General features: G+C 32.7%; 2 protein-coding genes across 3 annotated transcripts in view; both read right to left on the bottom strand.

Moving 5' to 3' along the window:
- Nucleotides 1-258: 258 nt before the first annotated feature.
- LOC117681262 (tripartite motif-containing protein 2) lies at nt 259-20,295 on the bottom strand. 2 transcript variants are annotated; one of them, XM_034444948.2, is made up of 3 exons: nt 20,088-20,295; nt 7,182-7,384; nt 259-1,333 (listed from the first exon to the last, which is right to left on the bottom strand). In XM_034444948.2, exons 2-3 carry the CDS (start codon nt 7,279-7,281, stop codon nt 540-542), a joined length of 894 nt encoding a protein of 297 aa, XP_034300839.2. In that variant the 5' UTR covers nt 7,282-7,384; nt 20,088-20,295; the 3' UTR covers nt 259-539. The 2 variants fall into 2 exon arrangements, with proteins under 2 accessions (XP_034300839.2, XP_034300749.2); XM_034444858.2 differs by lacking the exon at nt 20,088-20,295 and adding an exon at nt 11,116-11,360.
- A 2,771-nt stretch (nt 20,296-23,066) lies between these two features.
- The window catches only part of LOC105317566 (chitin synthase chs-2), a 58,311-nt gene continuing 53,880 nt past the window's right edge, over nt 23,067-27,497 (bottom strand). The window contains exons 38-39 of the mRNA XM_066084927.1: nt 24,093-24,623; nt 23,067-23,714 (exon numbers count right to left, since the gene is read on the bottom strand). Of these exons, the coding sequence (XP_065940999.1) occupies nt 24,133-24,623 (491 nt within the window). The 3' untranslated portion in view covers nt 23,067-23,714; nt 24,093-24,132. The remainder of the gene's footprint in view (nt 23,715-24,092; nt 24,624-27,497) is intronic.

Below are 27,497 nucleotides of genomic sequence, written 5' to 3'. Positions count from 1 at the left end.
GAAATAGCAGTTACTTACAAGTACTAATAGTGAAACACGAATCTTCCATAACTAGTTTAACGTTAAATAATTTAAATACATACTAATATTGCGGCTAATTTTGAATTATTGAAAATTAAATACATGTACTTATATTAAGAGTAATTGAAGGTTTTGGTCATGTGTTTAATTATAAAGCAGATTCGTCTGTGAAAAAGCAACCAACCGATCAAATCGTTTACAACACATCTTTACATGTAAGCATGAAAAAAGGAAGTGTAAAGGAACAATAAACAGAATTTTATTGAGAATGCAAGGGAAATACAACTATCTAGATAATTGTTCTTTATAGATCATTGTTTTATATATATATATATATATATACTAGTTTACTGTGATATTGATAATGTTGATGTTTTAGTAAAGAATACATGCACTACAAAAATGTTTCCAGTTGTTCAGCTATATTTATTGAATTCTTTACTTTCGTACAGTATAGAATAAATATCTAGCACACAATATTAATACACCGTGTATTACAAAAAATGAATATTGAAACACTATATGGAGATTGCATAGAATTGCGCGGAATTGAGCGACCGGAAATCCTCTTGTCTATACCGGAAGACTGTCAGTTCGTGACGTTTTCCGGTGTCGTACTGCGTCACAACTAAATATCCCGATGGAGAATAAGACAACGACTTAGGAGAAAACACCCCGTCCTCTGTCGTTAGAATTTCCCAAAGTCGTCCGTTTTTAATTAGAATGTATATATTACTGTTGCATATCACAATTGTGTTCCCATCACCGTCTAGACACAGACCTTGCAGATTTAAAAATGTTTCATTGATAAGTTTAAAATCATTCTGTGAAAACATTTGTAAAAGCTTACCGTCGAAGTGGAAAAGTTTAATGCTACTGTTTCCAGAGTCGGTCACAATGATTTGTTTGCTTTGATCGACTGCTACAAAGTACGGGTGATCAAACTGCTTGACCCCTGACCCGAATTCTCCAAATGAGTGATGGGGACTCCCTTCAGGGTCGAGTATTATGACAGAGTGTTTAAATATATCTGTAACTATGAAATATCCGTCGTATGACACTGCTACTCCATAAGGAAAATCAAAATCTCCCCCGCACATTTGTACTAGTTGGCCGTCAGTGGTGAACACCTTAACACAGGCATTGACACTGTCCGTCACCACCAGTCGGTTCTGAGTTGTGACTGCTATGTCCAAGGGGTAGTTAAATTGGTCCACTTTACACCCCTTGGATCCGAATTTTGATTTAAAGCTACCGTTTTCATTAAAGATTTGAATTCGATGGTTTTCTGTATCCACAACAGCAATATCACCTGCAAATAAAAAAACGAAAAAAAAAACAAACAAACAAACACAAACAATAATATTAAAGATTTTTCCATATTATTTTTATTCAATATTCAACAATGATGTTTTTTATTTAAATATTTAGATAATTTTACAAAAGTGCAGATGTCAATGACTATGTAATCGTTTCTCAAAAAATGCAGGTCGTTTTATCGGTTTTATCTTGGAACCATTTAAACCCGAGCTTGGACTTTGAATAGTTGTGTCAAACAGCAATGTGACGTAGATCTGTCTATTTCATTGCTGGACACTCGGCCATGGCTGTGTGAAATCAACAAGATTTGTCTGGCTTTTGACTAGGCTACGCAACCTACTGTATAGCAGGAAATTAACTCTCGGAGTTAATTTTCGCTATATTCGCTGAAATCAAAACTCAGCGAATTTAACATCTATACTCTGTCCCGAGTTACTTTTCGCTTTATATTTCCATAATCATGAATACCTTTGAGTTCAAACTACGTTCGTTCATCCACTAATATGAAAAATGTCCAGATTATCTCTTTTGAAACGCCCCCTCTACCGCTTCCGGTTTCAATACACATCCCAAAATAAAAAGTCTACGGAGATTTTGTATTGCATCAGCCATGAATAAGCCCGAATGGTAACGTTGAAATTTTGTTTGAGGTGTCCCGAGTACTTCCGAATGGAGAAAAGATGTAAACATTTCCCATCATAAATCTCCGTAAGAAATTTGTTTTCGTTCCTGTGAACTTTTATGAGTGAAAAATCATAATATGTCAATGAAGATATCTTGGATATTTTCCCTTTTATCGATTTCAACAGCATTTCTTTCACAGGTATGTGTATTTTTATTACAAATAATCAAAAAGTGATGGAAGCAATAACTTGGGACAGACTATAGTGAATAATTGTTTGAGTATATTAATGATAAAGAAATGATAAAGGAATAGGATTTACTACAAACCATCTATCTTATCATGAAAACACACAACACAAAATATGTTTAAGTTTTAATGGCATTGCAATATAGTTGACCCCGCTTAATATATTAGCATCTTTTTCAGGAAAAATAATGGTATTATGCGGTCTATCATAATAACAGACAACTGCTATTGTAACTAACTGGAAATATTTTATGATCCCCCAATGGAGACATGCTTTCATTTTTCCTTCATATGTTCCCTCTACTTCCGGTTTTGACTAAATCTAACAAGGCATACATGGGACAATTCGTTTTTGGGAGTTGATTATAATCAACTCTCCTATGCAGTTACTCTGGCAAACCGAAAGTGAAACATTGTTTGGACCTAAGCACAAATCATCACCGCTGACAAAACTAAGTTCTTGAAAATAATAGAAAAAAATTCGATGTAATGCGCTATATATGTATGCTGAAGATTGCTTTCAACGAAATTTATCTTTAAACACTTTGAAAATAGTCAAATTTTACATACTACGAACAATTTAGATATATTTGTAGTCTCATGTATTCCTACGCCAGAGTTAATATAGTCTCGTTCAACCAGACGCTCGGCTGTCTCCGTAAATCTTCGACAAGCAGAGAGGGGGCTCTCTTGCTTGTCGGATATTAACGGAGACAGCCGAGCGTCTAATTTAACGAGACCAGAGTTCGATATCAATAGTGTTTGGATCCATACAATTTTTAGAATTGTTTCGATAACTAATACATACTAGTAGTTGAAATCTATCTTTAAATATTACACAACATGATTCATATGGGGTTTCTTGAAATTCTTGTCGGAAAAGTCAAAAAATTCATGCATGTATTATAAAAAAGTGCGTAATTCAAACACAAACTAGAAACTAATTGCTATGCAAGATAAATTGATTTTAAAATAAATGATAATCGATAAAATCAACTCCCATCAGTACTTCAGTACTTTGATTTTATATAACTTCTTTATAATAATCAAATAACCCACAATAATTGTGCAAAACCTTTCTTCTTCCTATATCATAAACTTTAAAAAAGAACTGCAGTAATCAAACATGACACTTAACAAGTACCCAAGCCACGTGCGGTAATGCGTGACTAAATCTGTCTGCCCAGAGCTATCGGTAAATTTCAAAGTGATTTGGGGCTCGTTTCATAAAGAGGCCTAAATTTTGGGCCTAACTTTAGTCTAGTCTGAAGACTTACACAGAAACTTAGTCGGGTGTATTTTGCATTTCATAAAGCAGCGTAACTCGAGAGACTTTAGACTATAGCTTTAGCATAAGTCCATGACAACGCAGCACTGCACATGCATAAAATTGTGTCTATTTCTCTGTTAAGTATAGGTGTATGAAGCATGTGAAAATATGATCAATTTAAGAGGAACTAGCGATTGTAATAATTTTTATTTAAAATATTTAAGGTTTGATAAATTCTTGTGTCACACAAAGGTTAAAATTCTTAAATAATATTCCTTTTCCTTCAACAACTTACCGGACAAAAAACACATGATATCAAAATTAAATTACACAAATATATAAAACATTAAACGGTAACCAAAAAATGGTGAAGTGTATATAATTTTTTTCTGGAACACTAGCGCAAAGAGTATTATTTAGTGTCAAAAACACATGGAAATCTTAAATGTATTAACCGTAAAATACATGTATAATGTCTAATTTAAAGCGGGCTTACTCGGTATTATTTTGGACTTGTGTAATGTGCTCAATGGAATAATCAATATATCACTTTAAGTAATTAGGTGAATTCTAGGGGTTATAAAACAAAATCAATGCATTTTTGTTTTTCAATCATTTCGCGATGTTTTGTATTTTAGCGCAATATAATGTCTTTTATACATGTATTATGACAAGTTTCATTTTCTGTATCCAGTATTTAGAAATAATAAGTATTTATCAAATCAGTTTGAATTGTAGACTTCTCTAAACTCTAAATGTGTAGTCATTCTTGTAGTTTAAACCATGTATCAATAACATCATAATCTTCACTTTAAAAAGAGAATCACAAATTAAGTTTATGACTGTGCATTAGTATAGGCAAGTTTAATCGGCTTCGATTTTCAGTATTGATTGCATTCAAAATTAATGCATCTAAAGGTACATACTGATCATATATCAATTACCAAAAATGTTAAATATTTTCCCGGGAAGCAATTTTAATGAAAGATTTTTAAAACGTAAAGTTATTACTAAATGTGATGTAAACTTGTTCATGGTAAATGATGTAGAAAGAAAATAAAATGGTTAAGAAAAAATATAACGTAAGTTTATAAAATGCAACACATAATGAGATTATATGAATTATAATCACTCTCTCTCTCTCTCTCTCTCTCTCTCTCTCTCTCTCTCTCTCTCTCTCTCTCTCTCTCTCTCTCTCTTGTGCACATTTATTCGGGAGAAACCCCCGTGTGCACATTAATTTCGGAGAAACTCCCGTAACAATCAAATTCCAGAATTAAAAGTATATAAATCGTTCTTTCTTAGTATCAGAATATGATAATAAATGTAACTTAAATCGCATTAATGATAAAATACAATCGTCGTTTCATACATGTAATATATATATGCTTACTTATGACTACGTCCCTATGGGTGGACGTAAAATTTTGGCTTAATAGTCGGACGTAAAGATGCCGCTCTTTAATGAAACGCAAATATTCGAACTAGTCCCGTATTCACACGGGCGCAGCGCTTAGTCTGGACGTACGACCCTCTATGAAACGAGCCAATGGTGTTTATAAATGGTCCTCATGAGTGTCTAACACGTGAAAAAGGTGTGAAACTCACTTGACAGAAGCTATTTTTCCATTATAGAAGTGGGGTGCACTTAATTAATAAAAACTGTTATATCAACCTGACAATAATTATGAACGGGTATAACACAAACCGGTGTTTTTATCGAAAATCATTTCATTATTTATCACTATAATTGTTTTTCAACAGAATATATTTTGAAAATGTATCCCAGATATAAATATTTCTTTTTTTTCGTTGTGAGTTAATATACATGTACCATATACAGATAATCATGATCGGGTTTGAATTTAATGCTTTACAATTTTTTGTTTTCCGCGAATTCAAGCTACCGCGATTTACTGCAAATTAAAAAAAATCGCGATCTTTTCCGACCGCGATATTAACCTGATATATAGTATGTATATTTCACTTGAAACCAGCGTCATTGTTTAACTTTTTTTTGACGCAAGAAAAAGATACCGAAAGTCCAAGATCTTGTTAAAATGAGTCTATTTAGATTTATAAATAGCGTATTGCTCAAGATGTACATTGAATGCGTGTACAAGTACTGGTATTTACGTTGGTGTTGGTGCCAGCACCTTTTACATATTCATATTCACCCCTAATTCCTACTAGTGTATATTTATAAGAAAAGAGGTTTAAAGAAAACAACATGAAAAATAGTATACATGGTAAAGAAACAGTAGCGACGCGCTGATCGCGTGGATAGTTCACAGGTGCTTGTGGACTGGACCGTGCACTACCACTCCCCCCTTCTATTTTTTTTCAATTTTTTTTTAATTTCTTTTATTAATTATCGTTAACAACCCCTTATATATGTCTCCAGCCGAAAAATAAAAGAAATATCACGACTCGGTAGCATTTTATAATCACACTCGTTTCCCCTATTTATATAAAGAGAAACAAGTGTGATTATAAACTGCCACCGAGTCGTGATATTTCTTTTATTTTTCGGCTGGAGACATATATAAGGGGTTGTTAACGATAATTAATAAAAAAAAAAAAATTGAAGAAAAAAAATTAGAAAGGGGGGGGGGGGTGATAGTGCACAGTCCAGTCCACAAGCACCTGTGGGATAGTTTGGTGAAAAAGAGCGCTGAGTTACTACTAGTTTTTGATGATAAAATCACTGTAGATAATCAATAAATCAACATTAAAAAATAGAGGACTTTAGTAAAGTGAGCATAAATGTTTCATGTTCTACGAGTCGTGCATACTTATTATTAAATAACTTTGCGGATTTACTTATCGAGTCATAAATATTAAACAATTTACCAGGAAAACCGAATTAAACGTAAAACCCATATAAAAAAGAAAAGAAAAGATCTATACAATTGTTAAGTTAACATAGAGCGTAGGAAGTTTATATGCTTATCAATCCAATCAAAGTTGTATCCCCTAACCTCCTCCAAAACGTCAAACAACATAGACAATCCTACTCCTGCATGTACAAAATGTTGGAAGATTTTACGCTTATCATGTTTTTATTATTCTCTAAAATATAGTCATCCACTGATGCGAGAGGACAAGGGAATATTCTTGGGGTTTCTTCAGTATTCATGTATTACAATGTTACATGTACCTTCTTTGTTATCTGGGGACTGATTAAATACACAGTCAGATTCAATACATTTCTAATGCCGATCACGATGTTCTCTACTCAGAAAACATACTCTGCTTTCTTGTTTATTGATTTGCAAAAACAGCGTTGAGTTGTGCTTTCCTGGATAACATACATGTATCATGAGTTCACTGCTCGTGTAAACTAATCAACCAACTGTTGATTTCATGATTGCCTGACCGGCGGTAAATGGTAGTTGATGGTAGTTGAAATAATTAATCAATTTCTACGAAATGACCTATTAATTCGATGATAACAAAGTTTCATTGTAATGCATTGTTAAAAACGTGTATGCCTCTATTTCGATGATTTGTTTTTGTTCAATGAACTCTTAACATGTTCCGTATTATAGAAACTTTGGTATTAGAGCTTTGCAAGCCCCACAATCATTCTACACTTAGTGAGTGCCATATAAATGAAAACAGAATTATAAACTTTTCTCTATGCGTATTTAGAACTCGGTAAAATGAATATATTGCGGAAACTAACACAACTAATACCTGTGAGAGTGACAGCTACTCCACATGGGCTCATGAACTGCCCCTTGCCACGCCCTCTTTTTCCTATATGCCTTATAACAGCTGTTTTCTTCGTCTCCATGTTTGAATGCGATAGTGAATTCAAGCGTTGGCCGAGGGAGGATTGAAAACATTGACATCAACATGTTTATCCATCTTCTGACTTCATTGTATCAACAGGTGCCCTTTGGAAAAAATAAGACCTCTTTTAAACTAAAAATTGTTTAGAAAGGACTGTAGTAAAATCCATTCTGAATATTACTACGTTAGCATGTCATTGTAATTTTCAATCATTCAGTTTGTTCAGCACAATGCGTGAAATGAATAATTAAAAGTAAACGATAAGCTTTCGCTTTGCCGGAAAAAAAGCATTAATGAATAACCAAAATATTTAAAGACTAAGAGGGGAAACGCCGTGCGTGACTTTATACTTGTCTGTTCTAGCTTTTTGGAAAAGTGAATCCACAAGAAAACATTCAGTGAAAAAAAGAAGAAGCGGTAATTGCTGGCTTTCGTGACAACCTTTCCTTTTTATTTATTGATGAAGCCTCCTTTTAGAGTTTTAGTGAAATTGACATTTGCTACTCGTAGGGACTATTATGGTAAGACTTTAACAACCATTTCGGCCCAGAACTAACTAAAGACCGAACTAATCAATTTCCAATTTGGATGCAGCAGTTTGGGTTAAAACAGTCTTTACAATGAGTGTACATGTAAACCCTTTCATAAGTCTAGACCTTCTTGCCTGCTACTATCAAATAACCACTCGTTACGTCCAGTTGTTCGGTTCAAGGCATTTTATGTCCCACGTATACAACCCACATGAGACATAACTGCCGCTTATATCAATACTTCTCTGCAGAATAAGTTTGGAAATAGTAATGCCCACGCTAATATGTAATAAGAATGTGTAATCTTTAAAAAAATATTTCTAATAAAAGATATCAACATTCAACAAAAAGGGAAACATTTTGGCTAGAGGTGCATATATATATATATATATATATATATATATATATATATATATATATATATATATATATATATATATATATATATATATATATATATATATATATCTAAGCAATCACATATGGTTAACATAATGTGTTATCTGTATTCAATATTTAAACAAAACCAGACACTGTCGACAGTCTAATGTTTTTAATCCAATATATTGTTCATGATTTTTGAGAGTAACATACGATAATCTAAAATAATCAGGGAATTGAAATATATATGAAAAATATCTAATGTAAATAATGTCGCAAATATAAATACTCGTGGTCATCGATAAAGGTAGAAATACTCCATAATATGTTTAGCGAACTGAATGCCTTCTGTATGTTTTATATCGATATATATCACTACGCGTTTCTTTTAATTAAATTAAATGATAAACAGGATAAAGGTTGCAAAAGAGGAAGTTAGTCAAAAACTATATAGTGAATTTAAGTGACCATTTATATTCTTCACATTTATCTTTTGGTTGTGAAAAATCTATGGAATAAGATTTACCTTAACGAATTTGGTTACCTCGTTGAAAAGTCATCTTAATGCGCGTATCATTGCAGACAGACAACGACAATGTTGACAGAATATAATGCAGAATTATTATAATTGGTGTTAGTAAGAAATAAGCTGTCTACCTATTATGCATCATCTTATTACAGTTTTATGGCCAAAAAGTTAACCACATTATAGACACGACATTGGTATTACAGCTACATATAGAATCGATTTCGATATTGGAATGTTATGGGATAAAATGGTAACAGCATGTATGCTGTTATTTAAATTCAAAGGTCTCAAAACATCGCCGCAATAAGTAAACAACGTAGATCCTGTGCTGAATATAGTTAGGCCGCGACAACTTATGCCTGTAAGATGCAATTGTAATTACTACTATATGATGTAAATGTACAAGTACAATGTAACTATAATATATGATATGGTTGGTGCTTGTGATTCAATTTTTAAAAAGTTTAAATTGTCTAACCTCTGAAAGCTGGAGCATGTGCTAATGGCTAAAAAGTTAAAAATGCATAGTCATCGCAATGGTATTGAAATATGTTATGCATGAAAGTATTCTTCGTGTTAAGTTTATAGCTCGATCAATATTCATTTGTCGAACAATCCCCGCACATGAGAATGAAAATATATGTAGGTCATCATTAATTCACAAACATCTAAGACTAGGTCACTGGAGCTTATCGTGACCTTGAACAAAATCTTCGAGGAGTTAATTTTCACTGGATTTTTGGTACAAAAGAGGTTAAAATAATAATTTTAAAAATGAAAAGAAAACAACAGAAAAAAACAACGTACAATTACTTGTTAGTCTCTAGATTGTTATTTTCCAAGAAAAAATGATTGTTCATTTTGATAAAATACAATTACATGTAGCTACATAAATGCACTGTCTAGTACTCCACTTTTAGATATACTTACAAAGTAGCCCTGATGTGCATTTTTTAAGTTAAATGCATGATTCGCTGGAGAAAGGAAAGGTTAATAATTACAATCTATGAAATTGGAGGATTATTTTTTTCTTTTTGGTGAGGGGGAGTCGGGCGTTGAAGGAGGGGGGGGGGGGTAAACCCGAAGAGAGTTTTATATTTTTTAGGAGGCACAGACGGTCACTTTATCCGATTGATTAAAATTCCCGAGAAAAAGAATTAAGTGTTTTGGTACTGAGAAAAGGGTAAATCAAATTATCTTTTGAAGGGAAAAGGGAGAGTGTGAGGAGCATTTTTGTAGATGCATTTTACAATTAATAAATCATAGCATTTCACTCTTGCCTCAAAACCATACGCATATTTCGAGATTTGTATAGTATCCTTTAATTATCCTATTCATCTTTCTTACTTAGCTTATCAGATATATGTACATGTGCAATGTATATGTCCATGAGTGTAGAGACGATATCAAAACAACTCATGGCAGCCATGCATTTTGCTGACCAATACAGCCCTGCATTTATCCAGACAATGGAACTAAAATGCCCTTTTTTGGAAGAGCACTCTAGCTCATCATACACGTGGACTTAGGTTGTGAGCATAATCCCTAGAAGAAAATAACGGGTTTTAAAATTCCTGACCGACGCACGATGACGGAAAAAACAAACGCATTCAAACAATTTTCCAAATTACAAAACAGATTTTATAAAATCAAACATAACATCCTTGAATTTGAAAACATACTCTTTGAAACATAGATAACTAAAGACTTGTAGATTATTTTATCACATAATCGCAATCAATAGCATTTACTTGAAAAGTTTATTGTGTATTAGGATACCCCGGTAAGGTAGGTTTGTTTCAAATGTGTTGCTCCAACACAAACACTGATGTATTCATGCAAATGAGTTTATTACTCTGTATTGGGGCTAATCGTCCTTATTCTGTAATTTAGTACTTGTAATCAAATAATTGAACGGAAGTTTTGTGATTTACAGCAGAGAGCCGATCGATAGTGAGCATTCTCCTAGAGCTCGCTCTCCGTTTACGCTTTGCTAAATTTAATCATTTCATTTCTACAGAACCTATTTTGGCAATCAATCGGCGGCAAATAGAAGACTTTTAGCTGTTTTAGAATACAATCGTCTTATGTCTGTGCTGCCGGGACCTCTCTAAGTTTGATAGTAAAGATGGACGGCAATCGTTGGAAATTTGTTCAAAGCAATACTATCTTAAAGATAAAGTGATCACCTACGTACAAAATACACAACCCTTATTTTTGATGATTGTCTTCAAACTTAAATGTAATGTTAAATCATATCTTTTTCGGGTTGCAATAAAAAAATTGGTTTTACATTTACATAGTAACTTTTGTTCTAGAGGGAATCTATATCCATAAATTCAGTGAACATGCTACATTATTCTGCTGCTTCAGCTATATATCATGGTGCCCTTACCTTATTCACTGTTAGCTTAAATGGTTTCTGTTAAGTCTAGAACGTTCTGTGTTAAGATTCCCAGTGAAACGGTGATCAGGAGAAGAGCCTTACACGCAATGACAGATTCCAACACACTCAGCTTGTGATCCTTTTTAGAGGGAGCAATCGATGAATGTCATCTAGCTATGAGATCAAATAGTGATTTTTTGTAATGGTCTTTCTCTTTCACTTCCAGCAGCAGCGAGAGCGACAATGAGGAAACCTTATATTTACCTTTCTAATCCATCATGTGAAAAGCACAGCAAGTGAAACCAAATGAAAAACAAGGCTAGGTATGGATTGATCTGGAAAAACACACTAAGAGGGCTACTTTACAGAGGCGTCATTTGTCAGAGATGATGCAAGGCCTAACACTCCCCGCTCTTCACTATGACTAAGCACATTATTAGCAAGATCTATCGAACGTTAAGTTCTTTATCCGAACACATGGACCAACTTTTCATTTTCAAGACCATTTAATACTTTAGACTATTGATATATACAATGACCATGTTTGTACAATAATTGTCCTTCAATAAAGATGATTTCATTTCTAAAAAAATCAATTATAAATACCCCCCCCCCCCCGTTTTTTTTACGATAGAGAGAGAGAGAGAGAGAGAGAGAGAGAGAGAGGTTGGTGCCTGATTTATTGGATTCTCTTCTGTTGCGCCCTACACTAGCAAATACAACCATTGCAAGTAATATACAATGGTATTGCTCTATAGGGAACCCACCGTGTTCTTAACCAGTTTGGTTAGCTTTTTCGACGAAATTGATCCATTCCCAAAGGAACATGTTAACTCCAGAGCTGTTGATAACAAGGCAAGGGCTGTAGATTGTATGTATTTGTCCATCTCATTTGTGAATGAGATTAAAGGATTAACACAGATCTTAATAATAACGTGACTTGACACTTTGACTTTGTGTCGAGAAAAAATAATTCAATTTTGAATTATTTAATTGCTATGAATTTTAGTCAAAAGTTAATTCTTCCGGTGAGTAAATATAGTGCTCTTACAACGCAGCTAGCACTTTATTGTTCATGTTTGTCAAAAAAATGTTCGTTGGAAAATGAATCATCTCTATATATAAACAGAACTTTTAGCAGACATTGTTTACAGAGTATAAGTCTAAGGGTTGCGAGTCGTTTAATGATATCGCGATGCATTTGAATGATGGTGGATCTTAAGTGCCGACTAATGTCTGTTACATTACGTCACCAGCAGCCTGGCGTCTACAAAAAGCTAACAATGTGCCAAAGTATGCATTACTTTGAATAAATGCAGTTTTATTCCCAAATGTATCAGAGTAACCTTCCATACAACTATCTCTTTATAAGGCTTTGAAAGGGTTTTAAATTTGGGGGGAAGGTGTGTTTTTTTTGTTTCTGGTTTCTGTTTTAAGGTTTTGATTATTTATTTTTTTATATTTTTTTTGGAGGGAGAGGGGAGGGGAGGGGGGTTCACTGCTTAACCAAATGACCTAACAGAATGAAAACACAACTGTGTAAAATGTTTATATTAATAACAGTTAATTAAGTGAAATGAAGCTTGCAAAGCCGATGGGACTCAGAGTATAATAACCCACATATAAGTGGTGTTTTTGTTTTGTTGATCAGATTTTCCAAAACAAAATCAAAAGTTCTCAATTTCTATTAGCCTTGCAAAGTTCTACTTTTTATACACTGGTATGAAATGGTCTGCATGTGCATATTGAATGATTAATTTCAATGTTAGTAGTTAAGTTCCAAGCGAGATCAAAAGACGAGAATTCATTGTTATATAAACAAAGCTCGAGTCTTGTTCTTCGAATTCTTTCCAATGATGTAAACATTTACCATTAGTTTGACAATATGGCTTGTTGTGAAACAGGATAAACTAACTCAATTTGTTTATAAAATATATTATCAACAATAACTAACACATTTGATTGAAACTTAAACCAATACAACACACAGGTAAACAAAAACAAGACTGGGGCTTTATCTACAAATCAGAGAATTTCAAACCCCCTATATCGCTTGTTACTAATATTTATATTTCTCTTTCAAATTTTGACGAGAGATTAAAAGTACTCATGTTAACTATTTTAGACATTAAAAACGAAAAATAACAATGAAAGTTTGAGGTCGAATCGTGTTTAAGTCCCTTTAATATCGACAAAGGTTTTAAAATTAAAATGTATTTTAAAAGATCCCCTCCTTTGTATACAATTATTGAACTGCGAAACCGCAATTAATAAATTGATGGAGTTGATAAAGTATCGTATTAGTCATTTCGAATCCATTAAAACCCTAGTAACTAAATCTAGCTTTAGCACTGTTGAGTATTTTTGTTGTATAGTTTAAGTAAATCGATTTGTAAATATAAAATATAGCTTATTTCAGGAACATATTTAGGACGATAAGTACAGTGTATAAGTAAATATATTGCTGGTAAAGTATGGTTTAGAACGTGTATACATAAAAATACGAATAGACAAAAGCACCGCATTTAAATTGGGCCACAGTTAATTAAATTGAACGTTGTTATACATTTTCTGTCAATACTTGTGTTATGAAATCCATATCTTTAAAAGACAATCACATCATACGTAAATGCAATGAAAAATTATTCTGGAGGTAAAACACTCCCAAAGCTTGACTAAATACACGGCCTTAAACATTTATTTTCTATCTAATTTGAAATGAGAGCTACAAACTATACCAAAATATACAATATCATACACGCATATAATCGTGTAGGTACTTTATTTTATTTTGGGTACAAGTATTGAAAGAGATAAATATTTGGCTATACTTTTAGCAATTGTACGATTAAATATTTGAATATATATAAATAAGCCAACCCCGCCTGCGCCCCAATTATACGTCATTTGAATTTATTGGGCTGTAAGTACAAAATCGATACGAAGTGTTATCAAAGGCAAAGACATTGAAAAATGTAAATATTGCATCTTAACGCAAAGCCATCCCTTGTTTTTATTTCATTACGAAGAGGTTTGTATATATGTACATGTCGAGATTTCAAGTATATTGGTTATTTGCCTGTGATGTAAATATTATGTGTATCATCTGCCATCTCTATGCATTTCATTAGTAAGGAATTCGTTTATCATATAAAGAAAATGGATAACGATATTGGTCCAGACATCAATAACGTTATTCAGAATACAATAATGCCACCGCCTCCATTAGTGACTGATCTCGAATTCCGTTTATCTCTGTCTATACAATAACCACTAACGTAAAAGAGGCATTATTTTGTTGAGCTTTGTTGAATTAGATTTCAATACCGTAGACAAATCGACGCATTTGACGTAATGGCTTGTACTTGATATGCTAGTGACGTGTTGTTGTATTGTAAAATTATTGCTGATCAAATTCCCATTCTCTCTAGACTGATTTTATTGGGTATTTCGCTTATCAGAGAGACACTTTAAAGGACTGCGAACGATAGCATTGTCTAGCCGCCTAACTAAAAGTCATTTTTTGAAAGTTGTATAATTAAAGTTATTTTTTTTTAATAATGTAAACATTTATGTATATTTTCATTAAATATAAATGATTTTGGCCAAACAAAGAGAGATAATCAAATTTATCCCTTACAGATAAATACAGTTATTGAGAATAAATTAGGTAATTTAAATCTAACAAAATATCAAATTTTTCCGGAATTTTTTGTTCTATACATCATGACTGATACTTTATTTATTCCTGAGCATGCGCTCTTGGCCTTTTCATTTTAATGCTCGGCCGAGTGAACACAGAAATGACATTCATGAGAGAATTAGTCTTATTGTCTTTGAAGTTCAACATTCAGATTAAGGCAGTTCACATAAGTGGTTATAGAAATGAGATTGCAGATTCAATTTCTCGATTGCAGTGGCGCAGATTCAGGCAGTTGGCACCATGGGCAGACTGCCATCCTTATCCAGTACCTACTCAATTTTGGAGCCTTTTGAAGGGCATGTCAATCGTTTAATTGACGCGAGTCTCTCAAGCAACACAAAGATTGCTTATGACAAAGCCATTAATGTTTTTCATGACTTCCGGTTACAGTATTGTTTACCACCACTTTGGCCACCCCCAGTAGATCACATAGTCAATTTTTTAGCATTTTTAGCTTCAAAAGACCTTGCATATTCGACAGCTAAAGTTTATTTGTCAGCTTTGAGCCACAATTTGCAAATGCTTGGCCTAGACAATCCACTCAAAACTTTTATTGTCCAAAAAATGTTGGCTGGTTTAAGAAAAACTAAGCCTGTGAAAGACATTAGAAGCCCCATTACTTATCAACTTTTGCTCAAAATATTGCAGGTTTTACCAACAGTGACAAAATCTAGGTATGAGCATTTATTATTTGGATCTGCTTTTTCAGTTGCATTATTCGGTCTTCTCCGCATTAGTGAGTTAACATCTGCATCAAACAACAATAACAAAAATGTTATACATCTCTCAGATCTACAATTAACCAAAGATACTATCATACTAAACCTCCGATTTTCTAAAACAGATCAATGTGGCAATGGTTTTATTATTAATATAAACAAATCATCAGAGTCATTAGTATGTTTTGAAATCTTGGAGACTTTTCTGCAATGCAGATCTAAGGATGATGGCCCTTTATTTTGCCATTTAAGTGGCAGTCCCCTGTCTTCATACCAATTTTCAAGCATATTGCACAAAACACTGACATTTTTAGGTATTGAAACAAAAACATTTAAAACACACTCTTTTAGAATAGGAGCTGCTACACACATGTACATGTTGGGCATAGCTGAACAAGAAATTCAAAGAAGGGGGAGATGGTCTTCAGATGCATATAAGCATTACCTGAGACCTGAGTTGGTTACATATTAACCGTCAATTTAATCTGAATGTTTTACAACTTTAATTAACAACACCACCATTTCTGCAGTTTGTTTACTTATCAATTCAGCTTGCAACTACTGCTACATGTATACATGCATTGTTTATTGTTTATGATATTGTAGATTCAATATGGATTGTTGGATCATCTCTTATTAAAAGAGCTGAGCAGTATGCATCAATGTCAACAGAGTTTGGTAGAGACCTTTCATTACCTAATGTATCAGTGTTATGGAAAGGAGTATCAGGGTTAAGTTTTGACAGTGTTGCCGATATTATTTGTGACTTGCGATCAAAATATCCACATCCAAGGTTTCTGGTCATCCATGCAGGTGGAAATGACATTGGTAAAGATGATAACCCATTATCTAGACAACAAAAGTTTATAAAAAAAGTTATGGTCAATTTGAGTACGGATATGCCTTCAACATGCATTGTTTGGTCACATATATTACCTAGATTATATTGGCGACATGCCATTTCAAACATGGCAGCAGAGACATCTAGGCTTAGGATAACATAAACTTTCTGTGGCCACTCTTGTTTTGAAGATAGGTGGTGCTTCAATTAAATATGTTGACATTAAACCCAATCAAAGTAATCTCTTTCTGAATGACGGGGTTCATTTGTCGCCTTCGGGCAATCATGAATTTGTGTCAACCATGCAGTCAGCTCTAAGGCAATTTATTGAGGGTAAAAGTTTATGTTATCCAAAGATATGATCAAGAGTTAGTCTGGAACTGTTGTGGCTTTTATTATGAATGTGTTGAAAAATGATTTTAATATGTACATGTATATACACATTGTTAGGTCGATATATGTGAATGTTGCTATGGAAGCTTTAAATGGTCAAAATTAAACCGCTGTGATGGCGGTTGGATTTCATTCTGCATGAAATCCAATTGGCGCAATTTTGACATATAACCATTTGCTGAGGGATACTGTTGTCTCCAGGTCCCCCAGCTCTGATATGGTTTGTTGAATGAATAATTTGTGAATGCTATGCTGCCAAAAGCTTACAAGTGGTAAGATCGGCGCATAGAGTATGAACATGCAAGTGGCATGTTAACTGTAAATGTTGATATGAATAAAAAGCCATGACAGTTCCGCCATACATGTGTTTGAGTAATTTTTACTTGTGTCAGAGATGATGTTGGATTAAATACAAATTCAATCGAAGATCAATAAATGCGCAATATATATATATATATATGTATAATTGTGCAAGAGTGGTTCAATATTTATGCATTTCGAAATAATCAAATTTATCCCTTACAGATAAATACAGTTATTGAGAATAAATTAGGTAATTTAAATCTAACAAAATATCAAATTTTTCCGGAATTTTTTGTTCTATACATTATGACTGATACTTTATTTATTCCTGAGCATGCGCTCTTGGCCTTTTCATTTTAATCCTCGGCCGAGTGAACACAGAAATTCCCTCCCACCCCTCCCCTAGATATTATGGTTGGTTTGAACATCTATATACCTTGTTTTGTACGTTTTGCATAGCTATTCAGATACTTTTTGCTGCTGTGTATTTTTTTCAATTGCAGATATCGTCATGGCGTTTAAAAAGTTTGAAAAGAAATCCATGGTTGTGGTGATGAGGACAGATACATTGATGAGAGTGTTGGCGCAATTTTGACATATAACCATTTGCTGAGGGATAATGTTGTCTCCAGGTCCCCCAGCTCTGATATGGTTTGTTGAATGAATAATTTGTGAATGCTATGCTGCCAAAAGCTTACAAGTGGTAAGATCGGCGCATAGAGTATGAACATGCAAGTGGCATGTTAACTGTAAATGTTGATATGAATAAAAAGCCATGACAGTTCCACCATACATGTGTTTGAGTAATTTTTACTTGTGTCAGAGATGATGTTGGATTAAATACAAATTCAATCGAAGATCAATAAATGCGCAATATATATATATATATATGTATAATTGTGCAAGAGTGGTTCAATATTTATGCATTTCGAAATAACTTTGTATATTGGTTAAAATAGCTCATTTCATAATAGAAATAACGGAAAATGGAAATGTTTTTTAAAACACCCCCCCCCCCCCCCCGGTGAAACTAAAATTCCTTTTGAGTGGTTTTAATTATTGTTATTTAGCATAATTTTACCATAGGGTTTGTTGTTTCACGGGGGGAACATATGTCTACAGACCGAAATATATTCCAAAGAAAGAATTTTGCTTTGTAAATTTTCGAAAAATAATTAACAGATATGAATTAAAAAGAAATTTTACTTTAATAAAGAACTATATATGATATTAGTCAAATTTGGCCCCCATAATTCGCTATTTTGAAAATGATTCAGGTACAATAATTTGTTGTGATATTTTATAAAAGAGTTGACATTAAATATGTTTTTCACCTATTTATTTGATTTATATGCACTCACTGGCAGTATATGACGTCAGAAGTGACGCTATTTTTACAATTCATTCAAAATCAGTCAAAAATTGACATTTTTCTTATCTTTTTTCGAATGGGAAAGATAGAGCGACTCTTTGAACAAGAACGAACTTTTTGTCACTTATAAGTATAGGATAGATACATCTTTGGTGAAAATATTTTGTTTGTTCATGCAGTCGCTCAATGTTTCCTTAAGGAAAAACTGCTTCAAAACAAGCCGTTTTATGCTAAAAATGAGAAAATGGCGGGAAAAGGTAAACTTCATGATGTCATATATTTAAATTGTGGGCACTAAAATCAAAATGAAAATTATGAAAAAACTTCAAATGTATATTTGTATATATAAAACAAAGAATTGCAGTAAAATGACAATGTTCATTTAAAGGGGCCATTTTAGGCTCAAACCATATATAGTCCTTTCGTAAATATATTATTATTGAGTTTTTTTGCACATAATGGCCGCTAAATAATTTTTTCCTAACTCATTGAGACCGATTTCAATGAAATATTATTAAGACCCCGCATTCGCAAAACGTTTGTTTAAAAATAAATAATTTGATTACAAATTTTATTTGATATAAATTGATTAGGATTTGATTATACTTTTGAGTAGAAAACTTAGTTTTTGAATATCTGACAGAAATTCTGAAATATTTGAATGTAAAATGTAGGCGGGAAACGGGCGTTAGCCTTCTGTAAGTACAGGAAAATAATGCAAAGATTGTGCAAATCGAAGCAAATTAAAACATGGGCCATCTTAACCACTGGTTTAGTTGGATAATAGACAGAATCAGTTTTAATATGTGTATAAGATTAATATGTGTTGAAGTAAAGTATATAATAGAGAACGAGTACAACGAGCAATAATTTAATGTCTTAAAATAATCGACTTAATCGACTTTTCTGTAGAAAAAAGGAATCATATCGCAGGAGTTAAGCATTGCACGCTTCGAACATTTCTCATTAAATTATTCAGCCGAACACAGGATTTCTTTTTTAACAATAAGTATCATAAATGGTTAACAATTTAACCATTCTTAAGAATTTATCGTAAAAATACTGTTTTTCGATCTTTGAAACAACCTACGTAATCTTTGTTTCGTGTGTTTCTCACACAACAGGAAAGTCATAATTTTCTGTGTATTATACATGTAATATGTATTATCGATGTGACCTAAGATGACCCCGACCCCTCGGCCCCGGTCTCTGCAATACTGGTGATTTTAAGTAATTAAACGCATGTTATTTATATCCGGTATTTTTCCGACAGTTGTAAAATATTGAAATAATGATAAAAAAAAAAAGTGGCATTCGCGATTTTATACTTTCGCGATGTGATCAGTACGGCTGATTCGCGTAATTAAGTACTCATATTAAGAAGAATCTACAGCTGGTCGGAGCTAGGGTGAAATAATATCCTACACATCTTATTCTGTCTGTAGGCTTTATACGTCATTTATCAAATACACGTTTTAAAAAAAAAGTCTCCAGTGCTCTCCATAGTGCTTGTGTGTATTTTTACAATTGGATTTTACATATGCATGTATTCATTTATTTAAACAAAGTTAGGATCTGGATAAAACATCTGTGCAAACGCTTCATGTACCTTAAGATAGTAAATTTTCATACGGAATTAGTTTTACTTACCAGAGGTTGCTTACGTTTAGTCGTCCATACATTAAACATAGAATGCAGACTTCTCTTCCCGCCAGCGCCAAAATCGATCGTCTGTTGCAACAAACATGCCTTTCACTGCTTCAGACAACCAGAGATTTCAACAAACCTCCCTGATTGTGCATCTATACTAATGAAACTGATCAACAATCAATCCCTGGAAGCTAATTCTATATCATCCTGATTCATCCCGGATCCTGAGTCGATAAGGCTACCGAGGAGCAAAATCCACTTCGCTGTCTTCCGCTGATTGCAGTGCAGAAGTGTCGATAAATAATCAGAGGGAAACAATTCACACGATTCTTAGATTTAATAAACAAAAATTGGTGATCCTTTTTTCTTGCCTCGGTCGTTTTATTTCTTGCTACATATAGCTAAGAGAATTTGCTCAAAGTACTTAAATATCTGATAAGTAATAAAATCTAGCTTTGCAACATCAACATAATTGTAAGATTATATTTAATGTACATTTGCGTGTTCCGGTATTTTGAAATTGTAAAAAGGTTGTATATTGTGTATTAAGATGCAGGTATCAACGATATTTTACATACTTCATTTTAACTCCATTTGTGCAAATTTTGACGATATTTTTATACCCCCTTTGAAGAAGGGAGGGCATATTGCTTTGCTGCTGTCCGTCTGTCTGTCAATATGTCTCTCGGTCGGTCGGTCCACCAACAGTTTCTGTTCATTTTCCTCGCAGAGGATGAACATATTGAAATGACATTCGGTATACAGGTTTATCATGATAATATCTAGACCAAGTTTGATATTGGGTACGATCGAGCAATTTTCGACAGAGTTATGGTCCTTGGACGTAAAAAATTCCAGTTATTTGCAGTTTTCGTTTATTTTCTTCGCAGAAGATGAACATATTAAAATGAAATTCGGTATACAGGTTTATCGTCATAATATCTTGGTCAAGTTCGATATTGGTATGACCGAGCAATTTTCGACAGAGTTATGGCCCTTGGACGTAGAAAAATTCCAGTTATTTGCAGTTTTCGCTTATTTTCTTCGTAGAGGATGCACATATTGATATGAAGTTTGCTATACAGGTTTATCATCATAATATCTAGGTCAAGTTTGATTTTGGGTATGATCGAGCAATTTTCGACAGAGTTATGCCCCTTGGACATAGAAAAATTCTATTTATTTGCAGTTTTCGTTAATTTTCTTCGTAGACCTGTATATTTATACACATATTAAAATGAAATTTGGTATACAGATTTATTATGATAATATCTAGGTCAAGGTCGATGTTTGGTACGATTGTGCAATTTTAGACAGAGTTATGCCCCTTGGACTTAGAAAAATTCCAGTTATTTGCAGTTTTCGTTCATTTTCTTTGTGGATGTTTCCAAGGTAGGGGGCATAAGTGTTTCACAAACATCTCTTGTTTTCTCATGTTTTGCTTGAAACGAAATGCATGTTTTATCTTGTATTCTTCGATATTCATGTTAATTGAACATTCTCAGGAACGTTTTACAGCCATAAACAATATAACTATTATCAAATGCCTAAAATTCTTCATTGTTTTATTATTTCTGCATCTTTTTTTTTTTGCAAATGTTAGTAAACACTTTTTTCACATTTAAATTTTTTAAATATATTTAAGCATATCTGTTCTTGTTTTATTGCTTTTTAGTTTCTTTTTGTTTGTTTGTATTTTGTTTTTGTTTTTTTAATTTTCCAAATTAATGCAAATATGTGTATATTGTCTTAATATGTTTTTCATTTTGAACTTAAACAAAAAAAATACGTTATTTATTTAGTCTCTTCTGAGACCCTTTAAAAACTTGCAATTCGGGCGATGGCTGAAACAATTTAAACTGTAAAATATATATTTTAATTTTAGGCATTTGATATTTTAAAATGAGATATATTATCATATCTATTGAAATGTTGACAATGTTATTGACGTTGTTTTTTTAAAAGACCGAAGTCGTGTAATAGACAGATCTAAGCAGTATTAAATCCAGTGTTCTGTGATGTCATACTTTTTTGTAAAACTTTGAGTTCTTTAAAGTTTGTGCAAGATAGTTTTATCTATTTTATGCGAATATAATCGCATGGAAGTAATTAGAATTATTGGTAAGTTCAAGATATTTTGGCAGCTTAATTTTATCCTAAATTTCCAATTTTATTCATACATTTTATCGATGCTAAGGGCAAATAACTCTTTCTGACTTTTCTTTCAGTTGAATGTCTAAATGCCATAGTTTTTCTTATCCCAACGATTAATTTTAAAATATTTTTGTAGTTTTAGTTTTCTGGTAAAGTTGACAATACAATTAATCAAGATTAACAAATTTCTGCCTACAAAAATTTTACTTTTAACCAAAACCATAGGTTTTCTGATGCTAAAATATGCCTTAATTTATGTTTATCTGGCATCTCAAAAAGTGTGATGACATGTATATTTTTTCTAACAATTGATGAAATTTAAGTCTATTAAGTTGAAATCAGTTCGGTTTTTCAACTTTCATCAGAGAATTTTACGAGTATTGAGTAACTTTAATTTCATTTTATGCCACAAAACGACCTTATGGAGAGAGAAAAGTTTTTGAACATAAGAGTTTGAAATTGATTTAGTCCGAATTTCCTCCGTCGATTTCCTTAGTTCTTTTCATTTTTGGTCAAGTACTACAGCGATGTTTACATGATGTAGCGATTTTTTGGTGTGATCGAAATCCAAGACGGTAACATGTTTTGTTTTCAAGGCACAGCATAAAAGCCTAAACAAAAATTTAGGACCGCAGGAATAATTGAAACATATAATATAAATATGAACTTTTATTAAGAATAAGAATAATTCATTAGTACCTTTACATTGCATTTGAAATATTTAATCTAAATATCAAACAAATAATATAATTTATACATATTATATTGTTATTATATACGTATGTATTATAATTATTTCTGACATATGAAATTTCATTAAGAAATATTTTAACTAGAAGTGACGCATTTCTTTCTACCAAAAAATAAAAAATAAAGATAATTGTTCATTATCTGTTTAATTTAGGCAAAATTAAAAATCTTCATATCTTAATTTGATTTTTTTTTTATCGTTAAAGGATGCTTTAATTAAAAAATTAAAATCTTAAAAAGACATAAACAGCACGTTAATTTTTTTTTTAAACATTGCTGTTTATTACTAATATTTACTTTTGAGAGAGACAACTTGTTTAGAATTCTTGACATAACCGGACAGTAATGTGACCGTCAAACGATAAGCGTGTGCTGTAATCATTGTGACGTCATTAAAAAGTTTACGTAGAAATAAATGTTTTTGCTTTTCCATTCATTCATATTGATTCATTTAAAAACATATTTGCAAATGTTAATATGCACAAATAACAGAAATTAATATATAGGCCATTGTTACAATAAGATACTACATATAGTATATGCCATTTAGGCATCAAACAAATTCGGCATGATATTTCCTTTATGAATACGGGTCCCTCACTTTTCTTCCAAAATATAGAACCGAGCCACATTTCCTTTGACCAAAATGCAAATGTTTCTTGGTTCTTGTTTTATTGTTTTTTATTTTGACATGGACTGCATCCGATTAGTTCAAAAATTGATCTGTAAACAAAATGTATGGTAGGGTAAATATCATTGCGCTCACAGCTTACATGCAAACAACAAGCTAGTTTGGGCAAATTCCGACTGACTGCATAATGAATATCAAATATTTGGTTGTCAGTTAATTGGACCTGCATTTTTATTTCTGAATTACCAATTAATATTTTATTTTCTCGAGAGAATTATCGTAACATTTCTAAAGTCAAAGTTCTGAATAATGTCTAATCATATTTTATTCGCAAGGAAGTAGGAGATCAACAATCAGCAATGAACACTATCCTTAAAACATTGAATGGCATTACACATCGTATTATGACAATCAGCAAACTTTGGCAACTGATTATGAAGAAGTTATAAAACTAAAAAGGTTAAACTTACAAGTTCTGTTTCTTCTATTCTGTTCAGTAGAAGATAAACTTTAAGACTGATTGAAATAGCGCCATTTCTTGGCCCACATTCGATTTAAAGTCCCTGTAGCGGGTAGCTCATCATAAAAGTCATCTTCCTCCATGTTTACATTTTCACCACTACTGAATGACTGGCCAAAACTGTGCTCTTCTAAATTTCTTTGATAGGTATTTAAATTAAATTTTTCTGCAAGACCTCTATTTTTCCGTACCCTTTCGATGAAATCTCTCTGTGCCGGAGCTGTAGAACCAATTTTTTGAACACCTGAACTCTCATTTTCTAGTAACAGTTTACCTCTGCCCTTTTTCCTATACCTTACACCAGTAGTTTCATCTTCTTTAGGTAATTTTGCTTCTTCAAGATATTTTACAGATTTTTTCAGGATATCTGCATTATTAAATGACATTTGTTGGTTAGAGAAAGATTCCCTCGTACTTTCCCTCCCTATTGTATTTCGTAATGATGCTCCGATGTTAAGTTGACCAGCTCTGTCCTTTGTTCCTACAGATTAAACTGTTTATGTCAGTAAAATGTTTATGTAAGCTGCCAAATACATTATCTGCTTTACACGTGGGCCGTTGTTAATGTTTAAACCCGTGTATATTTTCAGCATGACTAGGCATGCGCATTCAGACCAAGTAGGTAATGTCAGCATGCTCATTAATGCATTCTCTTGTTATTGTTGTCGCACTAAGAAAGACCAGTGCCTTTTCAAAGGAAAACAGCTTCTAATTATCAAGATCCGCCACTAAAAGGGACAAATAGTGTTTAGGAGGTTTAAAATGTAAGTTTTGTTTTGTATATAGTTTCCTTAGTAGTGCTAGTTGTAGCGCTTGATCTTACTACCCATGTAATTTATTTAATTATTTCTTTTGTCCCGAAGACGGGACTGGTTGTCCCGGAAATATGACATAATCTCCTGTTCGTGTCGTTAGCCATTTTTAGTGCTTCATATATTCAGTTCACTGGCTTAATATCTATATTAAACCTATGAATCGTATGGTTCTTGGTAATAAACAATACAATACAATATACCTGGTATTTGATCCGGCATTTTAAAGATGCCAAGTGTTGTCGATTCTATTCAGTGCTTTATATATATATATATATATATATATATATATATATATATATATATATATATATATATATATATATATATATATATAAGAAGCACTAGCAAACCAACAACACTCGTTATCTAAAGTGTCGGATCAAAAGATACAAGGTTATAAGATGAGATATAAAAAAGCACTAAAAATAACCAACGACACGAACAATAAAGTAAAATATTGTCAAATTTTCGGGACAACCCGACCCTTCTTCAGGACAACAAAATATTATTTAGTTTAGTTTAGTGCTAGTTTTGTAGATGTTTTTCTTCTTTCTTATGTAGTTTTTATTTTGCTGTCCTGAAGAAGGGACGGGTTGTCCCGAAAATTTGACAATATTTTATTTTATTGTTCGTGTCGTTGGTTATTTTTAGTGCTTTTATACATATATATATATATATATATATATATATATATATATATATATATATATATATATATATATATATATATATATATATTTACACAGGCAGTTTGGGACATAGTACGAAGTCATCCAGGGTGAGAAATGGAAATCCGTATTGGGCGAGGCGAAGCAAATTAATCCCACTAAAGACCATCACAAGATTTTTAAGAGTTCAATCACACGTTTAATAATGACATCACATTGAAAATCACATAATAGATATGTGTGGAAGTATCACAAACAAAGTACCAGATATCAACATCAAAATTCAACAATAATATAATTGGGCATGTAAAAATGACAAGTACATTGTATCATAAATAAAATATCAACAATTAAATTCCACAAATATAAAATGAAATGCAAATTATATGTATACACATGTCAATTGATCCGCACATCAATTACATGATATCAGTCAACATTTACTGTTTACTGACATTAAAGTTGACAGTAAATTGACAGTTCGTAAAACAGTAGGGTTCTTTTGATTTGTTTGCATTGCTGTGTGAAACACGTTTGTATTTAAATTGACAAGGTCATCAAACAATTCGTTAAGGCAAATGCCTTCAAGATACTTCGTAGCATCAGCTAACTGCGGAACATGAACAACTACCGGTTCTGTAGATGGCTGAGAGGTTGAAGTAGGTAAGGCAAGCTGGGTTCCAGCAGTACACGGGAGAGCCATTATTGTCGGAGCAGGCATGGCGAGTTGTTTGCTTAAAAATTGCACTTGGCAACATGCCTTCGGAAATAATCTGTCCCATCCTTAACTACTCTTCTTCACAACCCCTTCTGAAACAATGAAACAATTTTTTATGAATAATTAAATTATAAAAGAATTAGGCTATTCAATCACAGTTGTGTTAATTTTTGGTTCATTTATAGACTTTAGGTCCTACGTATGTATAAAAGTTCACTTGCATGAAAAAGTACAGCTGGGTATCAAAGTGAACCTTGTTAAACAGGCCGTTTGGTGTTGCTGGACTCAGTTGAAATGATGTGTACAACGTCTTAAGATCTGCTTCGGCAACTACGCGATCGTGTGTAATGGTACCTCATCCGTCTCTTTTCAACTCTGCCATCTTCTGGTTTGCATCTTGAAAATTGGCGTCTTTGACAATATCAAAGCATTTATTATGGTTACTATGGTTCTAGTGAAGTTGTTTTGTACTTCTTTTCATCAGGTTTTCGGGCATCAATATAAAAGTGTCCCAAAACTTCAATCAATTTTAATACATTAAACGAATCAAAATTCGAATCCTGTCCCTTTGCCTTTAAATATTCCCGTAATACGTTAGCAGCTTTGTTGTTACATTTGATTGTAATGAAGAATTCACCTTAAATCTCTTCTGTTGCACTACTTCAACGGTCGTCTGCGCAAACTGTTAACTCGCCGCCATTATGTTTGAAACGACGAAACATAATCTCGCGCCCGACGATTAATACACCCCTTGAAGAGTTTTCGTAGACGGTGTTTTAAGAAACTTCAGGGCGTCATGAGATTTGATTTGATCCAATTGCCTACAATTTTCTCTGAAGTGATATATATATATATATATATATATATATATATATATATATATATATATATATATATATATATATATCACTTCAGAGAAAATTGTAATATATATATATATCCCGCTTCAGAGAGAATTGTAGGCAATTCTATCGTAATCAAAGAGGAGGACAAAGGAGGAGCAGTAGTAGTTATGGACGCAGACTACAACAAAACTGAAATACTGGGGATGCTTAACAACAACGATATTGCGAAATATCTGAGAACAATGATACAATAAAAAGAACAAAAAAAATACCATGGACTCGGTGCTGCGTTATCTTAGAATCAGAGCG

The sequence above is a fragment of the Magallana gigas genome, chromosome 5, assembly GCF_963853765.1.
Source record: "Magallana gigas chromosome 5, xbMagGiga1.1, whole genome shotgun sequence".
Taxonomy (NCBI): Eukaryota; Metazoa; Mollusca; class Bivalvia; order Ostreida; family Ostreidae; genus Magallana; species Magallana gigas.
The sequence above is the reverse complement of the archived record's forward strand: the minus strand, read 5'-3'. Positions and strand labels throughout refer to the sequence as shown.